Source organism: Petaurus breviceps, unplaced genomic scaffold, assembly GCF_028583685.1.
Source record: "Petaurus breviceps papuanus isolate PSGF00001 unplaced genomic scaffold, PetGlider_PUasm1.0 225, whole genome shotgun sequence".
NCBI lineage: Eukaryota > Metazoa > Chordata > Mammalia > Diprotodontia > Petauridae > Petaurus > Petaurus breviceps.
Window position 1 is genome coordinate 17,474,885 of NW_027185889.1, and position 22,038 is coordinate 17,496,922.

General features: G+C 39.7%; 1 protein-coding gene across 4 annotated transcripts in view; it reads left to right on the plus strand.

The window, feature by feature from the left end:
• The first annotated feature begins 5,300 nt into the window (after positions 1-5,300).
• The window catches only part of NEDD1 (NEDD1 gamma-tubulin ring complex targeting factor), a 71,472-nt gene continuing 54,734 nt past the window's right edge, over positions 5,301-22,038 (plus strand). For 2 of the 4 annotated variants that reach the window (XM_069095201.1, XM_069095199.1), the window contains exons 1-5: positions 5,355-5,485; positions 7,977-8,120; positions 12,781-12,875; positions 18,460-18,576; positions 21,725-21,865. In XM_069095201.1, coding sequence (XP_068951302.1) covers positions 7,985-8,120; positions 12,781-12,875; positions 18,460-18,576; positions 21,725-21,865 — 489 coding nt within the window. In that variant the 5' untranslated portion in view covers positions 5,355-5,485; positions 7,977-7,984. Of the gene's footprint in view, positions 5,486-7,976; positions 8,121-12,780; positions 12,876-15,588; positions 15,633-18,459; positions 18,577-21,724; positions 21,866-22,038 lie in introns of those variants that run through there. The other 2 variants (XM_069095202.1, XM_069095200.1) reach the window with 2 other exon arrangements.

The window sequence follows — 22,038 nt, forward strand, 5'->3', positions numbered from 1 at the left end:
CCATCCATCCATCCATCCATCCATCCATCCATCCATCCATCCATCCATCTATCTATCTTTCTATCTATGACATCCTGGTATATACCCTTGTTTTGTTTGTTTGTTTGTTTGTTTGTTTTTAGAAGACTGGCACTAGTTCTGGAGTGAAAAGATGTGGTTTCAAATCCCATTTCTGACTCTTACTACTTGTGTAACCTTTAATATCTCTGGGCCTCAGTTTCCTTATCTCTATATAATGAAGTGATTTTGCCTTGGGTCTCTTTCTAGCTCTAGATCTACGATTTTAAGATTACCAATGTTCATCATATAGTTGCAATACAATTGCTCACATAATGACAGAAAAATAACATTATTTCAGTATCTTCAGTTTATCATTATCATCAATTGTTATATAGATCAGCAATATAAATGTGTAGGAGACTATGCTGGTGACATATCCTGCTGCTTTTTAAAAAACTATCCCTGATACCAGGTTATTTTCTTATCTTTTGTTATCTCATCAAAATGGAATGTTCAAATGTCTATCTTCCCAGATAGTAAAATATAGCTGGTTTTCTGCAAATTTAACTACTGTATCATGGGCTGAAGGCTCTCCCTAAGTTACTTTGTCTATTTCACTAAAATTTCAGTCTTTCAGTGTCTTCTGAATTTCTAGCAGTGAAAGTATTATTTCTTATTCTGTAACAGTGGGTTACTTCAACCTTCTTGCTCACTCCAAATACATTTTAATTCTGTGGTTTGTGGACTGATTGCTTTCTACTAACTAACCTAGTTTTCTAATGCTTTGTCTAAACATCTGAAATACCAAAGCCATCCTTCAGAAAAAACCCATGACTTAGTCATTTGCATTTGCTCATAAAAATCTTTTGCCATTTCAACAAGCAGAGAAGGGGCCATTTTTTCATCTTTCATAAAAACAAAAAGACTTGTAGAAAACATTGTCTGGCTGCTTCTATTTAGGCAGAGTATGGAAATCAAAAGTTATATTTGAATCAAAATTAGCAAATGATCTGAGAAGTTCTTTCTGAAGAGCAACAAGGGAGAACACAGACTTATTAAAGTGTAACACCCTCTACACTCAAAGTAACAGGAGAGAGAACATAAACATAGAATGTGAATACAAAGTAGTTTTGGGAGGGAGTGTCCTGATGGTTGGGAGATGGTGAATCAGTAAAGCCTTCGTGTGGCCCTTGAACTTAGTTTCAAGGGGAAACAGGAATTCAAGAGGTGGAGTTAAGGAGGAAGAGCATTCTAGGTATTTGGGAGCAGAGCACGACAGCATAGGGGAGGTCAGGAAAGAAAGCCGCCCAGGTATGGGGATGCTAATCCCAATCAAAGGTATGGAAATGAGAGATGGATTATTCTGCATGTGGAACAGGGAATATAGGCCAGTAGAGCTGGCCTATAAAGTAGAGTTCAAGGAAGAGAGTAATGTGTTGTTGTGGTTCATCCTTTGTTCTTGAAGAGGACTGATGACATCATAAGTGTGATGTCTTGACTTGCTAGGGAACTGGACTTGAGTGAGGCAGTATAGCTCTCTCCTCCAGAGTCATTAGAGTACAGTGGCAAGACAAAGGTCAAGACAATTGTAAATGGCCCAAGATGCAGGGGGTAACCTTAGTCTTCCTAAATTAAGGCCTATCCAAGGTAATGTGTAAAAAGATTGAAAAGATGAACCAGGATGTGAAGAAATTTAAATGTTAAACACAAGTGTTGGTATTTGATTTTAGAGAGACTACTGTAATTCGTTGAGTTTGGTGTGTGTGTTGGGGGTGTGTGTGGTGCAGATGATCACAACCCTGACTTACTTGTAGGAAAGTCACTTGGCAGTTGTATGGAGGATGGACTGAATAGGAGAGAAACTTGAGGCAGGGAGACCAAATAGGAAGCTATTGAAATAGTTCAGGTGAAAGGAGTTAGAGGCCTGAACTGAGGTGATGTCTGTGACATAGATAAGCCTATCTATCTATCTATCTATGCAGACATCACCACTTTATATGTGAGTACAGTGAGGCACAGAGAAATGGCCTGCTCATGGTTACATAGCTACTAAGTAACAGAGTTAGTCTGGCCCCTCTCCATTCTAGCTTGTTGTGGAACTTCGGGGTTCCCAGAGATGAAGCAGACTAGTCATCAATGCTAAAAGTAATATAACTTTATTAATGGAAAATTTTCACACACATACACATGAAAAGCACAAGGTTTGAGACACCTAAGGGTAAGCGTCCAGGGTAAAGGACAGACAGGGCTGGATCACAGTCTTCAGGCACAACAGATATAACATAATCGGTCACAAGGGAAGGCACAGACAAATGAAGGGTCCTGATGGGATGCAGATAAGGAAATTAAAATAAATTCAACAGCATACAAGGCACCTTACTAGGCAAAGGGGATATAGAGACAAACACCAAGAGTCATCACATTCTACCACAGGAGGAAGGAAATGATGTGTACATACAAACTAAACACACACACACACACACACATATGGCATTGTGAAGTGTGTTGAGTTTAGAATCAGAGAACCTGAATTCAAATCCTGGACTACTTCCCGAGTCATCATGGGTAATTCACTTAACCTCTCTGGGTCTCAGTTTTCCTTATGTGTAAAATCAATGTACTAAGGTGACCTCTGAGAGGGAGATAGGGACTGGATCTGTGATTTCACTAGTATAGGGAACTACCTCTCAGGTGAAGAAACTTCCCCTATCAATGCAGGTCTGTACCTTTTCTACAACTTTGCTAAGGGTGATTATTTGCCCAAGGTCACACAGCCAGTGTGTTTGAAGTAGGACTTCTTCCTGGCTCCAAGCTTCAGCTCCCTATCTACTGCTATTCTTCATTCATTAACAAATGCTAATGGTGGGAGGTGACCGGTGAGAACACTAATCATGGGGGTAATCAGGAAAGACCTTTTGTAGGAAGAGGTACTTAAGATAAGCCTTGGAAAGAGCTAAAGATTCCAGCATGTGGAATTATGGAGGGAAGAGCATTCTGACTAGGGAGATTGCCTCTGCAAAGGTGGGAAGCAAGGGATGGAACCCCATGGGCAAGTAACTGCAAATAGGCCCCTTTGGTTTGAGCTTGGAGTGTGTCAGAGAGAATAATGTAAAATTAGTCTGGAAAAATAGGTTGAAGTCAGACTGTAAAGACCTTTAAATGCTAGTAATTTATCCTAGAGGCAATAGGAAGCCACTGAAGTTTTCTGAAGATGGTCATAGCTCTATCAGACTACCTGTTTGGTAGCTGTATCAGAAGATGGATTTGAGAGGAGAGATTCTGGAAGTAAAGAGACCAATTAGGTGGCTTTTGCAATAGCCCAGCTGAAAGTCGACAAGATTTTGAAGAAAGTAGTGGCTATGTGAGTGAAAAGGAGGGAATATATGCAAGAGATATTGCAAAGTAAAAATCGAAAGGAATTGGCAACTGACTGGATCGATATGGCACTAAGAATGAATGAGGAGTATTTTCATGCTGTAAACAATGGTAAATGGAAGGATGGGAATACCCTTAACAGAAAAAAGGGAGGTTAAGATAGGTTGGGATAGGGAGAAAGATAAACACGTCTGTTTTGGGACATTGGGATTGTGATGCCAATGGAACATTCAGGTTTGGATGATGAGAATTCTGATAGTGATGTAGGACTGCTCTCTAAGAGTTAAGGTTTGATATGGAGGAGGGAGTCTTTGATTCTGCCAGAGCCCCCTTTACTTGACATCCAAGTTTCATTATTCTTTAGTCATCTGAGGTCAGTATAAGATCACTTAGGTCCCATTTCCCATAACAGATCAGCTCAGTGATCAAAGAAGGAAGGTAGAGGCTTTATACTACAGGGTGTGGTTAACAGGTATTGTCTTTTTGCCTCTGACATCACAGGCACAGAGCTGACAGGGATTAGCTAGGAGGCTGGAAATTTCCAGGAAGGAAGATCACAGAAAAAAACAAAAGACAGTCTAGAGACAGCTTCTCACAACTGGTATTTGAACCTAGATTTCCTGACTCCTAAATTTAGCACTCTTTCTGATAAACCACACAGTCAATCCATTACGTTTTATTAAGCCCATACTATGTGCAAGACCCCTTGCTATGTCCTTGCAATACAAAGTACAGATAAATAAACGCAAGATTATTCAAGGACTGGGAGAGGAATCCACAAGTAAAGAAATCAAGAAAGGTTTCCCATAAGAAGGGACACTTAGGGTGAGCTGACACTTTGAAAGAAATAAAAAATTCTAAGAGGCAGAGGTGAGGACACAGTGCATTTCAGGCCTAGGGGGAACAGAGACAGCTGGTGCAAAGAAAGGTGTGAAGACAAAGGATGGGAATGCCAAGTTTAAACAATAGCAAGGCTTAGAGGGCAGTGAAGAGGTATAGTGTGAAGTTAAGTCTGAAAAGGGTAGCCTGGAACCAGATTGGGAAGGGTTTTCTTTACATGCCTTCTTGAGCGATTTACTTTATCCTGTAGAAAATAAGGGCTTCCTGAAAATTCTTGAGAATGGAATTAACATAATCAGACCAATGCTTTGGGAAGATTATTTTGGCAGCTGCCTAGAAACAGGGGGAAAGGGGAAGCAGATAAACCAATGAGGAGAAAATTAAAACAGTCCAAGTGAGACTTGATGAGCTTGCACCAAGGGAGTGATGTGGTCACACCACTGCTATGAGAATATCAGCTCTAACGATGATGTATTTGAGAGGGGGGATTCCGGAAGCGAGGACACAATTAGGAGGATACTGCAGTGGTCCAGGAACGGAGGGATGATGGGCACGGGAAGGTATAGTTCGTGAGATATGAAAAATGATAGCCACGGAGCTGGAAGCAGCAGCCGTGGGGGATGGGCTCTGGCTGGGAACCAAGAGGGCTGAAAGATAAGGGCGCTGGGAGGAGGAGCTGTTTCCCTTTTGTCCCGGTATCAGCGGTGCCGTCCAGCGCCCGGCACACACTAGGTCTTTAACCGACTGACCCGGTGACTGATGGGGGGAGGGACAGTTAATGAGTCCCGTGTTTATTCGCTCAGCTTGAGACACTCCTGGGATGTTCAGCCCAGTCTCCTCATTATACAGATGGGGACACTGAGGCCCAGCTTGGACAAGTGACTTGTTTGGGGTCATCAGGGTGAGAGAGGGGGAGGGGTTCGAACCCGCGGCCTCGGAGTCTGCACCCTCCTGTCTTTTCACTGGACCGCACTACAGTTGACCCACGCTCTCCAGCGAACCGCGAATGACGGACCGCCCCGCGACGCTTGTGACTGACCAGCCTCCGCTACTACGTCACCGCCGCGCACGCGCAGTCACGTCCCAGCCCCGCGGCGCGCACGCGCCAGCTCGGAACCGAGGCCGCGGGCTCGTGGGGGAGGCGGGACTTCCGAGTTCCCTAAAGTTTTTAACCGGTTCGCGCGGGAGCCGGAAGTCGCGCTCTGGAGCGGGGTCCCGGACCGCGGTCTCCGTCGCCGGCTTCCTAACTCTCACCCCCGGCGACGGAAAGGTGAGGCCTGGGCAGCGGCCCCGGCAGGGGAGGGGCGCCTGCCAGCCGTCTTGCCTGTCCCGTTACTCTCCTCTCCCTGCTCCGGGCTGCTGAGATTCCGGGGCTTTGGAGGTCCCGGCGGGGGCCCTGGGGGCGGTGCAGCCTCGTTCCTGCCCCGTGCAGCCGCGTTCTCGTCCCCATTCCTTCTCCCCCCTCCCCCGCAACCCCACCGTGGATGGCTCTAGTGCGTGTTGGGGAGGGGAGGGCTAGAGCGGGCTTTGGCCAGAGTTTCTTGGGGGTTCCACCCACGGGCGCACAGCCCTTGATCCCTGTTCGGAGATGTTCCGCCGAAGCCCCGAATGCCGAGACTACCTGGGTGCGAAGTGCCCCAAGGGTCTGGCCCTGGTGTGGGAAAATAAACCACCTCTAAGGTGGCCAAAGGGCCAGCCCTGTATCCAGATAGAGGGGGGTATAGAGAGGTGCCAGAGGCCCGGGTGAATGAACAGTGTGGGCGTCAGCACAGATCCAGAGCTGGGAGGGACCAGGTATTGAGCACCTACTGTGTTCGGGGCAGAACCCTGGGGACGAGAATTGCCATAAGAACTAACATTTATGAAGCGCCAACTATGTGCCGGGCACCGGGCTAAGCAAAGAGAATGACGATGATACCTAATATTTTATATAGCACCTACTATGTGCTGGGTACGAGGCTAAGAATAATGATAGATGACATTTAGAGAACATCTGTGTGCTAGGTGCTGTGTGTGTGTGTGTGTGTGTGTGTGTGTGTGTCCCTCCGTCTGTCCGTCTGTCCGTGTCCCTGTGTACCTCAGCGGTGCTGATGATCAAGGCACAAGACCGAGTATTTACAGGAGCTCACAATCTAATGAGCAAAGATCTCTGTCCAAACAAATGTAGACTGGATAAGCTGGAGACCCTCCTGACGGGAAGGCTCCAGCATTGAGGGCCATCAAGAAAGGCTTCCTATAGAAAGTGGGAACTTGAAGGAGGCTGGTAAAGAGAAGGGACAGCCTTCCAGGCATGAGTCTCCCTCATTGAACAGATGTGATCACTTAGGTCCATGGAAGTTAAATGACTTGCCAGAATCATAGGTATGTAGATCTAGAGCTGAAATCACCTAGTCCAATCCCCTCATTTTAGAAATGAGGGAACTTGGATCCAGAGAGATTGATGGACTCATACCTAAGATCACACAGGGAATAAGAATGTAAGGCTGAATTTCATCTAAGGTCTTCCATACCTCCAGGCCCAGCTCTTTTCACTGTGCCTCCTAACCTCCCAAAGAGTAACTGAACCTCTCTGGGCCTCAGTTTCCTCATTTGTAAAATGAGAGGATTGTACTAGATGGCCTCTAAGGTCACATACAATTCTAGATTTGTTGCCTTTAGAGAATCACTGAAAGGTTTATTGGCTCATCCTTAGTCTCAGCCAGTAATTCACCAGAGGTAGGTCTTCCCATATCAGAGGCTGCCTCTTTATCAATGCTCAGCACTTCCTCTCCAGAAGATTGGATTTGGTATATTTTCAGATAGGTGTTTTCTCAGGAACTTCCTTTAGGACAGGAATGATTTTGTCTTCATATACCCTGGTGCCTATTACATAGTGGGACACTAGAAATGCCCTCATTAGAATTTGTTGAATCACAAGCCTGTCCTAATTTAGTAAGTAAGCTTCAGAAATGGGGGACTGAAGGAAGCCTTTCCCATTTGTTAGAACTTACCCAAGGTTTGTACTCCATGGCAGCAATCTTCATATGATTCCCCTTCACAAACTTTCATCTGCTTCCTCCCAGACTCAACAGAGGTGCTTGGTCACCAAGGCTCCACAGCTCTGGTACCACCTGCTACAGAAGTCCTTTCCAGCATCCGTCCCCTTCATTCCTCCCCCTACTTTTTCCTCTCTCAAAATTACTTTGCATAACTTTGTTTTGCATTTATTAATATGTTATGTTTGTATATCACCCAATGATGTGCTAGTAAATGTTTAACAAATAGCTCCCCCTCTTCAGTCTCCTTATAACAACCTTAAAGTTTAATCTCCACTATTAACATTTTCACCATCACTTTCTTAAGTCCAGATAATTCACAAGACAATAAATCAAGTCCTGATTTGTAATGTTTGCCAATTTCCTAGGTACAGATGTTCACAATGAGAAATTTTTTTTTAAAGCAATCGGGGTTAAGTAACTTGCTCAAGGTTACACAGCCAGTTATTTCTGGGTGTGGTGCTAAGTATCTGAGCCCAGACTTGATCCCCAGGTCATCCCGACACTGGAGCTGGTGCTCTTACTCTCTGCAAATAATAAAACTAAGCAAATGTTAAGCTGTATAATAATGATGATGACTTCCTGGATTTCTACTATATTCCATATAGATGAGATTTTGGGATAATTGGGATTTGATTGTTATTAATGGAGAGGGAACAGTCATTTGGTTCACATTAGCTGCTTCATTTCAACATGCTTTTTGTACATTGTTTTTTATTTTTATAGGTGCAGTCATGCAAGAAAGCATCAGATTTGCCTCATCGGGGGATGATATTAAAATATGGGACTCATCCTCTATGACTGTGATGGAGCAGTTCAACCCCCATTCATCATCTCTTGGAATTAGCTCTTTGTGTTGGAGTAGCAATAGTATCCTTTTCTTCATAAGAGTATTGTATTATATTTGAGGGTTTTTTGTTTTTTGGAGAAGTAATTCAAAATGTATTCAAGTACTTGTTAGAACAATTCATCTTTTCTGGAGGAGTGGAGAAGTTTGAGGATAAATGAGTTCAGCTTAAAGCACTAAGGATGGTTTAGCCTAGAGAAGGGATAGTTTAAAACAGGGTTTCTTAACCTTTTTCGTGTGTCTTGATTCCCTTTAGCAAATGAGGTCCTCCTTGGACTGATACTTGTTGCCTGTATTCACAATTAAAGGAAATGTTTTCTGAAGGTTAGTGAAAATTAAGATGTAATTTTTTCCTCTACCTGAACCCCTGCTTTAGAGGGAGAATATGGTACTTTTCTATATATTTAAAAGGTCCTTGTATGGAAGAGGAATTAAATCTCACTCTGGTTGGCCCTAGAGGCAACAATTAGGACCAATGGATAGAAGTTGTATCTAGGTAGGTTTTGGTTTAAGTTAAAAAAGAACTTACTGACAGGTAGAACTGCCCCTCTAAAAAACTTGAAAAGGATATTGGAAAGGAGAATTATACTTTCAGCAGGGAGTAGGACTAGATCTAAAGCCCCTTGAAACGGATTTTTCTTGTCTGGAAATTGGCAGCATTTTAAACAAAATAATGATAAAGGTTTGGCTCTGGAAGAGGTAAAAAGTTGCCTGATTGTTCCATCCTACTGCTTTTTTTTAGAACTTTTCCTTTCATTTCTGCCTTGGCTCGAGATAAGTAACCTTATTTCTTAAAATGATGCAAAGCACCAGCCTAAGCTAGTCTTTCAGGGTTCTAAATTCACACGATTTATCTGTCTCCTTTGTCTTAGGAGAAGTAGTTGGGATCAGAATATGAGAATGTTTAGCAGGAAAAGGGACCTTAAAGATCATTGAGTCCTAATTTCTACATTTTGTTCTTTGAATTTTTATTGATAACTTTTGGAGTTTTTTTAATCACCTTCACTTCTGAATATATTTTTCTCTATCAAGAGAGCCATCCCATGGGGCGGCCAGGTGGTTCAGCGAGTAAGAGCACCGGCCCCAGTGTTAGGATGACCTGGGGGTCGAATCCGGGCTCTGATACTTAGCACCACACCCAGAAATAACTGGCCATGTAACCTTGAGCAAGTTACTTAACCCCAATTGCTTTAAAAAAAAAAAAGTCATCCCTTTTAGTAATGAATAAAAAAAAGGAAGAAAAGCAAAACTAAATTAACACATCACCAAAGTTGTTAGTATATATGTTATATACCCACAGTTCTCCCCTGCAAAATAGAAAGGGAGAAGGGTATGTGTATACATGTGTGTGTATTTGCACATGTACATTTCATTTTTTTTCCTCCATGACTAAGCTTGGTCATTGTAATTATATAACATTCTGTTTTTGCTTTTTTTGTTCTTTCCATTTATACTATTGAAGTCCTTTGTGTGTATTGTTTTGCTGGTTCTACTGACATCACTGCATCAGTTCATATAAGTCTTCCCACGCATCACTAAAATTTTCCTGTTCATTCATTGTTTCTTGTGGTACAGTAGCATTTTATTCTATCCACAAGTCAGTTTGGTTAGTCATTTCAAAATATATGAAAATTCATTTTACAAATGAGCAAAATGAGACCCCAAAAATACTTAGCCAAAGGTAATGGTAGAGTTGGGACCAAAAACCCAGTTTGCTTCCTAATCCAGTGTTCTTTCTGGCATATTGCTATTATCATGGGTAAGGTAAAAGGAAAATTGAAGCTTTGAAATAAAGAATTTCATTCCCTCCTTTGCTTACTTATGGCAACCAGTATTTTGAAAATACAATTTCCCATGGAGAAGCTAAAATTCAGTTAAAGTTTTCCTAGAGCAAATCCCAGTACTAAAAGTATATTTGTTAGAATGTCTAAGGTATTTTAGGGGAGCTTTATAAAGCCTTTTTTGTAACCTTTAACATTAATACCTTTGATCATATGGAAATAATCTTTAATTTCCTAAATCATGAATTTTGCACAGATTTCCACCAGACACCATGTATCTTCTTGTCTGGGGTAGCCATTTGTTGTTTGTCAGGAAGGCTGAAATAAGAATACATTGTCTACAATTCTGTGACATAGCTATCCTAAACTTTAAAATACTTGTCTTTTAAATTGCTACAAGTAATTGGTTTCTGTTATAGCTAACCACGGTTATTAAATGTTAAAACTACACTAGGACTTTCTGAAGACACTGTATATTAAAGTAGAATCTTAACTATAATATGGGATTAAGAAAATCTACTTCATTTTATGAGCCTTTTTTTTTTTTTAAAGCAGTCGGGGTTAAGTAACTTGCTCAAGGTTACATGGCCAGTTATTTTTTTCATGTGGGTGCCGAGTATCTGAGGCTGGAACCAATCCCAGGTCTCCTGACGCTGGGGCCAGCGCTCTTATTCACTGCACCACCTGGCCGCCCCTAAGCAATTGGGCTTAAGTAACTTGCTCAAGGTCACACAGCCAGTTATTTTGTATGGGTGTTAAGTATCTGAGGCTGGAACCGATCCCAGGTCTCCAGACTCACTGTGCCACCTGGCTGCCCCTGAACTTTTTTTAAACGTCCAGTGACGACTAGTATTTTTCATGACTTCAAGAATTTCTCAGCATTAGTTATAAATTTGATTAATTTTGTAAGAAACTTAGGTGACTATAAAAAATCCCTACTACAGTGTTGCTACATCTGGTGTCAAAAGATGTCACGTACAATAAATGCATTATTCTGTGAAGATACTCTAGACTGATGTTGCCAGATAGGTTAGAAATTTTCCTTCTTAATTGGGCATAAATTTGGAGCTGGAAGGGACTTTGGAGGCCTCTTTGTAGAGGTTCAAGCCCCTTGTTTTCTAGTTGAAATGAGGGCTGACTAAATGACTTGGTAACACAACTACCAAGGTTTCCACCTATGGCTTTGTCTCTCCAATCATAATGTTTTTATTGACTTTTGAAAGTAAGAAAGGAAAAATGTATTGTTTGCATGCATATGTGTATATATATACATGTATGCATATATACATATATGCACATATCTGGCCTTCTTTCAGTTGTTCTCTTTTTTTCCGTGGGAAAGGTTGGGATATGCAAAAGAATGGAAAGTAAGGGTGGAAAAAATAATCTTTCCAGTAATATAGTTAGCCAAAAATGAAAATTCTACCTGTTCATTTAAGAAAAAAATATTTTCTGTATTCTAACTGCATAAGTAAATCAGAATCTTAATTATTTTATGTACATCATTATGTGAATGAATATTCAAATAATCTTCTAGTACTACAACTTGGATTTTTAGAGTACAAAAAAATCTTTTTCTCCCTCTTAGTTTCTTCTAGACAAGGGGTGAGAAACCTGATTTAGACAGTGTGTGAATATCAAGAAAGAAAGAGAGAGAAATTTCTAAGACTTTCATTTATTGCTTGCAAGCAAAATAAAAATCTCATTCTTAGTTATAATTCAGATCTTATGATTTTCATTACTTGAGATTAAAGAAATTCTCAAATAAATTGTTTTTTGCATTATTCATTTCTTATCCCACTTTGTTAAGAAAGATTTAGTAGCATTTAATGGCTTAGTGTATAGAGCAACCGGTCAGGAATCAGGAAGACTTGAGTTCAAATTTGACCTTGGATACTTAATTAGCTATAATTCACTTAGCCCCAATTGCCTCCCCCACCTCCAAAACAAGAAAGATTTATTGATTCTTCCCCACATTAAAATTAAGTTGTTTTAATACTATGTTTACTGTAATCAGTATCCTTCCCATATTCTGTACCACATTATTTAGTCTCCTATTTTTAGCAGAGAACTGAGAAATGGTTTAAATTTATTTAATCTTTCTGATGGGGGGAAAAATAGGGCAGCATAGAATACTTTTATTCTGTTAGTTGGCATGTGATAGTCAATCAACAACATTTATTGAATGCTTGCTGTGTGCCAGACACTTGTGCTAAATGCTGGGGATACACAAAAAGAGGCAAAAGACTATCCCTGCCTTCAAGGAACTTAAAATCTAATGGGGAAGATAACTTGCAAACAAATATATATAAAACAAACTATATACAAAATCAACGGAATATTTTAATGGAAGGAAGGCACTAGAATGAAGAGGGTGTAGAAGGTGAGATTTCCTGTAGAAGGTGAAATTTTAGTTGGGACTTAAAGGAAGCCAGGGAGGTCGAGTGGAGGAGGGACTGTGGCTGGGCATGGGGAGCAGCCAAAGAGAATGCCCAGAGCAGAGAGATGGAGTATCTTGTTCATGGGACAGCCAGGAGGCCAGGGTGTGTCTTGAGCCCAAATTCATAGATGAGATATATTGTTGATATCAGTTGCTACTGCCTTTGAGCTTACTGTGATAATTCGGGAGATAAAATTCAAAACGCTGCCTTGCCCTTTATAGAAATACATTTATAAATGCTTTCAAGTGCTAGTAAAACCAGAAATGATAGTGTTTACTGAAGCAACTCAAAAAAGCCCCAGTCTGCCAGTTCTTAATATATTTCTTTTAACATTCTTCCAAATTTAATAAAATAGCTCTTTCTCTTTTAAGGGTTTGCTTTGGTTCTAAAACTACTTAGTTACAAATGAACTTTGGATAGATTTTCATGTATTGTTCAGTGTTCCATAACTGTTCATTTAGATAATTTTTTGGTGACTGCATCTGCCAGTGGTGATAAAATAGTCATTTCCAGTTGCAAGTGTAAACCAGTTCCACTTTTAGAGCTGGCAGAAGGGGTAAGTATTCCTGACTTTTTTCTTTTGGTCTTTACCTTGCTTCATTTCCTGATAGTATATGGCACTTGCACCTAATTGCAAAGATAGTTTATCATTCATTAAGAACTATAAGTTAAATACAAAACTGTACTACAGTATAATACCTCTTAGTGTAGAATATCCCTTAATAACAAGCTTCCTTTTCAGGTTCCTACCAGAAAGGAGAATCACTGTAGAAGGTATAGTGATGTATTCTAGGTCTTTCATTCCCTTTGTCTAAATGAGACATCTTACTTACTCCATTTGAGCAGCACTCTGACTCCCTCACCTTTTGTGCTGCTCAGTGACTGCTTTAGGAGGCTGAGCATGGCTGGTATCTCTCTAGTATCTTTCTGACTCCCAGATGATTGGAACAGTCCTAGCTCTGGGGATTCAGCCCTCCTTTTGACTCTGGTTCACCTCCAAGAAGCCTTGCCTCAACTAGTACTATTTTTTCCATTGCTACCATCACCTTGAATGTGTACAAGGAAGATTGGACTTGACCTGTATGTGTTCAGCCCAGCTTTGTTAATAAGAGCAGTATTCCAAAGGGATTTGTTAGTCGAGGTATCTTGTTTCTTCCTGATTTTTTTTACATTATACAGTATACTTTTAAGATAATACTGCCTTGCTTAGTTTTATCGCTGTTGTCTTTAGAACATTGTTATATCTATTTTAAAGCCCCTGGAATTATCACAATCCCTAGCCAGTGGGATAAACAGCTTAATCGGTTCAGAAGAAGTGGTATTCTGTCTCATAGGGTATAATCCAGCTTGGTTTAGAGGTCAGTCAGCATTTTTTCTGCTCTCCTTTGTGTTAAACAATAGACTGGTTAGGCTGATAGATGGAGAAAACAGTAATCCTCATTCTTGGCCACCTGTGCCAGAAGTTGATTGAAGGTGGGAGAACTATCCCCTATAAAAGCAGAGACAACTGGGAGCAGAGGAGAGATCTCAGCTGCTGGTAGGTGTAAAATATAGCATCACTGGTTTTGGAGAGATCTTGTGGGGGGCCATAGTCAACTAATATGCTCTATTATATGGTATCTCTCTCTGCCGTTTTTGTATCCATTATTGGATCCCAATAATTCATTCACCAAACATTAGTTAAGTGCCAACTAGAAGCAAGTGTGACTTGGAATGAGGAAGAGCTGAACTTGGAGTTAGAAAGACCTAAGTTTTACAAGCTGCCTTTGATACATAAAAGTTTGGTGGCTTAATTTTGATGTCCTCAGGCAGTTCCTTAGGGTTGAATACCATGGTATAAAGCACTTTGCTCCGAAGGATATTATTAAGCATGGAAAATAAGACTGATACATAGAATAGAATAGTATGAGTTACCTATGAGAAGTACAAACAAGCTATCATTAGTCCTGTTAGTAGGAAGCTAGATGGCAGTGGTGGAGCGCTGGGCCTCCAGTCAGGAAGTCCTGAGTTCAGATGTGACCTCAGGCACTTGGTACCTTTGTGACTGTGCATAAATCACTTTACATCCATGTGCCTCAGCTTCCTCATGTTTAAGAAGGGGATTATGATAACACCTACCTCCCAGGGTTGTCGTGAGGATCAAGCTGTAAAGGCTTGGCACACAGTAAAGGCTGTATGAAAGTTAGCTACTATTGTTGTTATTGCTATTATAGTCTATCTTCTCTGTATTTCTTGACTTCTTTCTTTCTTAATGTGCCCATTTACCAGCACCATACTTTAGGCCCTTATTGCCACTTGAGTGGGCTACTGTAGTAGCTTCTTAACTGGCTTTCTTGTTTCAGATGACCCTGGACTCCATCTATCCTAAACAAGTAATCTGTCTTCCCTTCTTAATGGGCATCTGAACCTGTTTCCATTACCCAGAATGGCCTCCTGGATAAAGTTGAAAACACCTAGGCTGACTTTCAAAGCTTTCTATAATTTGGTTCCAACCTTTCTCAGACTACTTCTCTTTGTACACTCTGTTCCAACTAAATTGGACTACTTACTACATATTGGGTGTTTTATATTTTCCTGCCTCTCTACCCTTACCTCTTGGGAAAGGGCCTGGAATGTCCTTCCCCTACATCTTTTTGAAATCAGAATTATTCTCTAAGAGCAACTTGAAGTACCACTTTCTCTGCGAAGCCTTATTTGGTATACCACAACTGATGATTTCCCCTCATTTACTCTACAGCTCTGGGCCCTCTCATGCACTTACATTCTCATTTGTATCATGTTTGTTTGCATAGGTGCAAGAGATACCTCATAGATTATAGATGGCTTGAGGGCAGGGTCTTTATATTTATCTTTCTAGCTTGCCTGTTGCCTAGCACAGTGCATAACATTGAGCGAGTGCCAGATAAATGTTGGAAAGAGAATTCTGAGGCAGATTGTTCATTTGTAGGTGATTACTCTACTTAATCCTCATGGGTAAATGCTTGAAAATTTTCAATCAACTAAAGTGCTAAACTTAAGCAAATATTCAAAGACATTATCTTTTAAATGATAAACTGATATTGAAAGTATTAATTTTTTTATATGTTCTGTTAAATATGCTTGTAACATGGATTTATTTAACTAGCTGCTTTATCTTTCCATCAAAAATATGTCCATTGCTTGAAAAATCTTGGGGGTACAAGATCTCAATTCTTAAAAATCCATTAATTATGTTTCGTAGTCACATTAATGAAAACTCAACATAAAAACAACTCTTCTCTGTTCCTTAGGATAAACTAACTTGTAAAGATGGATCTTTCCCTGTGCCTTACAGGTCAGTTAGAGATTTTTAAGACAACCAAAATCCAAAGATGTGAGTCTTCCAAGAAAATCGCCTTTGCTTGTCTTTTCCTTAAAGTTAAATTTCTAGCTGTTAATATGTGATGACTGATTGTAGATCTCCAAAAGAGTGAGAGACAGACAGAGAGACAGAATTGGGAGGGAGGGAGAAAGAGATTGAGATTAGTCTGGTGCTAATCTTACTGTTGTTTAAAATGTTTAGGATGAACTGACTTTTCTGAATAGCACTTGCAAATAAATGATGGCTAATAGGTATTCTGTAGCTCTAGAGGTGTATGAGTTCTGTAACTGGTGACTGTTTTGAACAGAAAACTAAAACACCTTTCTAGTTAATGCCATACTGCTGGAATAATTTTAGATGAAAAGAATGGCCTCTTGGAGGTTAAGCTGTCTAACTTCCAGAACACTTTATTGTAGATCTAACTTGCAGAGATCACAGAATCATGGCAAAGAAAGAAACTTAATTTATACCATAAAGATCAAAATCCTAATTGTGAAAAGTTGATTGACTGTATTTGTAAAGTAAAAAGAGAGCTTTACTTGCAACCATCAGTCTATAAGAACACTTGTGATTAGCACAGTTTATGCTTGTTCTAATATAGTTTGAGAATTTTAACAAGGTGAATGCTTTAAGGAACTATAGTTTCTTTGTTGTGGGTATTTTTTTTCCACCTAATGCTGTAACCCTCCCATACCTTAGCAGACTTGTATTCAAGAATAACAGAGGCCAAAAAACCCATCTCTTTTTAGGCAACATTATGAACCTCTCTGTTCTTAAACTAGTTGGGTCCTTGGGCAGCACCTTTCCCATTGGACCTCTACTCAGAGATCTTCCAGTTTAGTGGGGTCTGTTTGTGTTCCTCTGGCACAACAATTAAGGACCCGGGGCCCATCCTGAGGAATTAGAGGGTCTGAGTGGAAGAACAGCAGAATAATTAATAGATGATAAATTTATATAGTGCTTCACAGTTAAGAAAGGGTTTTCTGTATGATTCCTTGTTTGATTGTCAAATGATGTTGGGAAGCAGATAGTAGAAGTGAAGATTGTCCCCATTTTACATTCGAGGTACCGAACCTCAGTTTTCTCAGTGACTTACTCAGGGTCCTGTGACTAATAAGAATTGGAACTGGGATTAGAACTCAGGTCTTGTGATTCCCTGGACAGCCTTCTTACCATTATGCCTTTTCTCTTCACATAATAAATAGACCAATGAACTGAACAGGCTAACGACCCTGATGGTAAATATTATTGGCAAAGACTGCATAAGACCTCTGAGAGAAGGGTTTGAGGCTACCTGGCCACATTTCAAGGTTGTCCCTCCGCTTATCACCTCCATTTTATGTGACTATGATCTCAGTTTGTCTGCTTTCCTTTATGCCTCCTTTTTGGTCAGACATCCATAGAATTCTGCTGTTGCATCTAGATTAGAAGATGTTGATCTGAGAATCCTTTAAATAACTTGATATTCAAGTAGCTCTCTGTATATGCCATTAGACTCTAAATGATGAGACTTTTGGTGTTAAGCCCTTTCCTATCCAATGAGAGAGTGATTTCAGTTAATCTTCAAGGCTTTTCTGATAGTCTAGAATGAATGGAATAAAGCTTTTATGAAAATCTTCATAAGCCCATCATTGTTTGATTATTATAGTCAAAGGCAATTGAAAGTATGCTCATGGATATATTGACATTTCCTAACCAGGCTTAAGGGCTTGTTGATTTCCTAAAACAAACAAACAAAACACCTCAACTCTGTAAGGTATTCTCCACTGGGTTGTATTCCAAAGATTCACTTGCAAGTTGGTTGTTTGAAACTCATGTTATTTGCCTTTATCCCATTTTAAATGATGGTCAGGTTCCCAGGCTAGCTCACAAAAAGCCTTTTGAAGTTAGTGTCTATTGGTCTTGAGCCCTAAGGCCAGCTCTGGGGAAGGTTGTGCAGTTCCTGAGGTGCAGTAAGAGCACTCCTACACAGGAAGGCCTGACCTTGGTACCTCTGGTAGCAAGATGGAGGGTATGGGTGGAGTGGGGGGATGGGACAGGGCTGAAGTTGGTTAAGAGAAGGTTTCCATAAGTTGTCATAGAAAGACTGTTACTGGGTGGAAAAGGAATCTGTGTTTATAAATAGATAGCTATCTGTAATAAATTATAATCACTTGGATTAACAAAAATGGTCTATTGACTGAAAAGGAGTTCCATTTTGCATAATATCATAAAAGAAAGAAATCTTTCATGACAGGATTTTAAGAACATGGTATGTAGGTGTTGGAATTCACTGGAAGGCTGTGCCTTGTTCCCTGCCTTGGCTCTAGCTTATAGGTCATTGAAATGTCAGAATGACTTAAGAAGGTGTAGCTGAAAATCTCTGAGGTCTGCTGGATCACTAATATTTGTTACATCATAATGCTCAGTTATCCATTAAAATTATATTTTTGATAGCATGTCAATTTGGCATAAATGAAACACATGATGAGCTGTTGGGACTACCTGTATGGCTCCCACATATGTGTTCATGCTATAAAGTAGAGCCAGGAAAATGGAGTTGGAGCCTGACGGATGCCAAGTGGTTGAGTAGTGAAGTCCTTCCTCAGAAGTACAGAAGTTACTACTGCAAGTGCAATATAATATATGTTTGAGGTCTAACAGCCAAAATCTTGAGCTGGCAGATCTCCCCCTCCCCCCTGAAATTAAAAGAACTTGAAATTGGATTAATTTACAAAGAATACAGTTACTTAATTACATGTTAATTTTTTGAATTTATGTGTGTGCACTATTTTGAATATTGGGTTTGTTTGTTTTTTAGCAAAAGCAGACATGTATAAACTTAAACTCTACATCTATGTATCTGGTAAGCGGAGGGCTTGATAGCACTGTTAATATTTGGGATTTAAAATCAAAGAGACTTCATCGATCTCTTAAGGTAAGAAACTATTTTTATGTTAATTTGCCAACTAGAATTTTCAGAAAAATTGTGGAATTTTTTTTCTATTGTCTGTACTAACCAAGTTTTGCTTTCTCAAAATTTTTAACATTTAATCTAAAAGTAAGATGCTTCAGATTTTAGGAGACTCAGTAAAAAAAAATAGATATTAAATCCTCTAGACACAAACCTTTTTTTGTTTAATTTTTTCTCAAAAGTTATAAATTATTGTTGCGTTTAAGCTTTTTTCCTTGTATGTCTGTTTTAACCCTACAATAGAAACTTCTTGTTTTGAATAAAGTGAACCATCTCATAATTTTTCATTAAAGCATTTTTTGGTGTCACCACCAAGTTAATAAAAAAGAAAAGAAAGAGTTTGTGGATAAATGAGAGAGGGAATAGTAGTGGCAGTTGTTATTGGACCCTGCAGATCATCAGAATCAGAAATTTGACTCAGGTCCTCTAAAATATTCTACTGCTGGGTTGTTTTTATTTGTTTTTTACATAAAAAAACCTTGAATATTTTTCTTGTTTTTAGTTTCTAAAATTGACTAAAATCTATGTGAATACCTGTAGGCAGATTTTTGTAGTGTTCATTTTGTCTTGGAAATGAGGCAGCTGAAAATCTTAGTGACCTTGTGTAATGTAACACCAAAGAAAGCAACTTCCCAAGGTTCAGAATACCAGCATAGGTGCTCTCTATTTTATTCAGTGACAAACCAAGAACAGAGAAGATCAAAACATGACATCATTCCAAATGCAGCATTTACTAAGCTGATTAAATAATCTCCAAGTACTACCCCACCCCAGGACCTTCCAATCATTCAATCAATTACAAAGTCTCTGTTCTAAATACTTCTCCACCCCTAGGCTATACCTTAATTTAATCCACCACAAAGTCCCTCTACTCAAATGGAGATTAGTTTCCAAACATAAGGTCAAAAGTTCCCACCCCTGGATCACAATTGAATCTACCCCAGAGTTACATCAAGTTTAAACACAGCACTTAATACCCAAATGGAGGTCTTTTCTTCATCTTGACAGGAGGCAAGTTCTCAGCAATCTTAGTTCCTGGGGAGACAAGGCTTAAGCAAGGCCATAAGATACATTGCCAGTCCCTTCATGAATTCATCCTCTGTCTGTAGAACAGTCCTAGAACCCCTGAACACATTAGCAAAGCCCTCTCCCAGGATTTCTGTAAACATACAACAAGAAAATCCTTCTTCAGGGCTTCTGAACCAACAGAAAGGTTCCCAGACCCCTGCAACAACAGCACTGTCCTTCACCAGTGGACAGTATTCACTCTGTCTGCAGGACAGTCTCCAGACTCCTTCAACAACAGCACTGTCCTTCACTAGTAGACAGTATTCACTCTGTCTGCAGGACAGTCTCCAGACCCCTGCAACAACAGCACTGTCCTTCACCAGTGGACAGTATTCACACTCTGTCTGCAGGACAGTCTCAGGGCTTCTTAACCAAAAGCCAGTTTCCAGGACTTCTTCAACAACAGGACTGTCTTTCACCAGTGGACAAATCTGGCAAAACAACATCAAAACAGACAGACAAAGTACCAGCAAAACAGCCATGTCTCCTCAGTCCTTGGCAGCTCAGGGGGCAGGTCTCAAAAGTCCAGGGCAATTCAAAGCGGCCACCAGCAATTCTCTTAGCCTCTCTCTCTCCACGAGGTGCTGCTTCCAAAAAAAAAGTTTCTTCTGCGTCTCACTTGTCTCTCCAAATCTACGTCACCAGCTCCTCCCAGTTCAGGACTTTCTTTTCACATCAACAAGTCCATCCCACAGGTGGGATTAACAAGCTCTGTGTTTTAACACAATCAATTTGAAAACCAAGCCAATACAGGGGAATCTTTAATTGCCATTACTATCACACCTTGATGTCACTGAATCAGTTCAGTATAGTTAGAGAAATGAACATTACAGAAAAATGAATGGCTTTCTCCTAGCTTTAATCATATCCTTCAAAATATCTGTAATACTAGAACTACTTTTGTAATTAGCATCCTTTGGGGTAAGATGCCTGTTAACCGAATTTGGAAGATCATCAACTTTTTACAATATGTATCTGACATATTAGATAAATAGAAAGTTAAGCTCTTTCTTCCTAGAAGGGCAATATAGGTTTTCTTTAAATTGGAGGTGATAAAATAAAACCATATTTAGATATATACATTTATTGGAGAGAGGGAGAGAGAATGGGAGAACATTCTCTCAATTGAAAAGAAATTAAGGATTATATTTTCAGTTCTGTTAGTTATATGCCCAGTTTTTTAGGCAAGGTGCATAACTGCTATGCCTTAGTTCTCACATTTGAAATAAAGAAAATACTTATGTCTTTCATAAATAAAAGATGCTTGCATTGTACATTAAAAACAATTGATATATTAAAACAATGGTCCCACTTCCTTTCCTTCCTGTTTTAGCCCTTTACAGTTATTGCCTATTTGACATAGGAGCTGTTCATTTAATTTAGTAAAGGAAAAAGAGCTTTGAGCCTTATAAGATGCTCAGAAAACCTTTCTGAGTCAGATGCAGTAGGTACATAAGACCTAGCTTCATCTTCCTAGCTACTAGGGCCACTCTTCCCATACCATTTGCTTATCTGTGTACTTGTTGTCTGCTTCAATAGAACATAAACTCCTTGAGGGAAGGGACTGTTTGATTTTTTATCTTTGTGTCTTCAGCACTGGCACTGTGCCTGGCTTAAATAGTATTTAAAAAATCCTTGTTAATTAGTGTTACACAAAGTAGAGTAAAAGCTTTTATCCTTCATATTAATGCTAATCTGACATTACTAGCTACTAGATAGTGAATTGGTTTTGTGTCCTGAATGATCTCGGGTGTCAGAATACTCGCATCTCCCTCTGTCTAGCCCTAACTTTTTCCTGAAATGAAGGAAATGGACGATCCCCATAGTGTGCTATTACATATTCCCTTTCTCCTAATGCTGCCTCTCCCCACACCCCCCCTTCCAAAGAAAACTCATTTTTTAAATAGATATTACACTAGCCTTTATATAATTTCTAGATAGAAGGACATGTTAAAGTGAAAACACTTAAATTGACAAAAAAGTGTGATGTAACAATCGAAAGTATAGGCTGTCAAGGCATCATATTTTAATTTATCTCTTTCAGGATCATAAAAATGAAGTAACTTGCGTAACGTTTAATTGGAATGATTGCTACATTGCTTCTGGATCTATAAGTGGTGAAATTATTTTGCACAGCCTAACTACCAATTTATCCAGTACTCCCTTTGGTGATGGTAATGGCCAGGTATAGTATGGGCATGAATTAAATTTTCATTTCAATTTTGGGTTATTGCACTTTAAATGGTGAAGGCGAGCCAGAAGCTGTTGGTTGAAATTGGTTTTTCGCCTTGTTTTAAAATATTTTGTATTTCTTATTTTAAAAGTAATAGTATTCAGTAATTTTCAAATAACTAATCC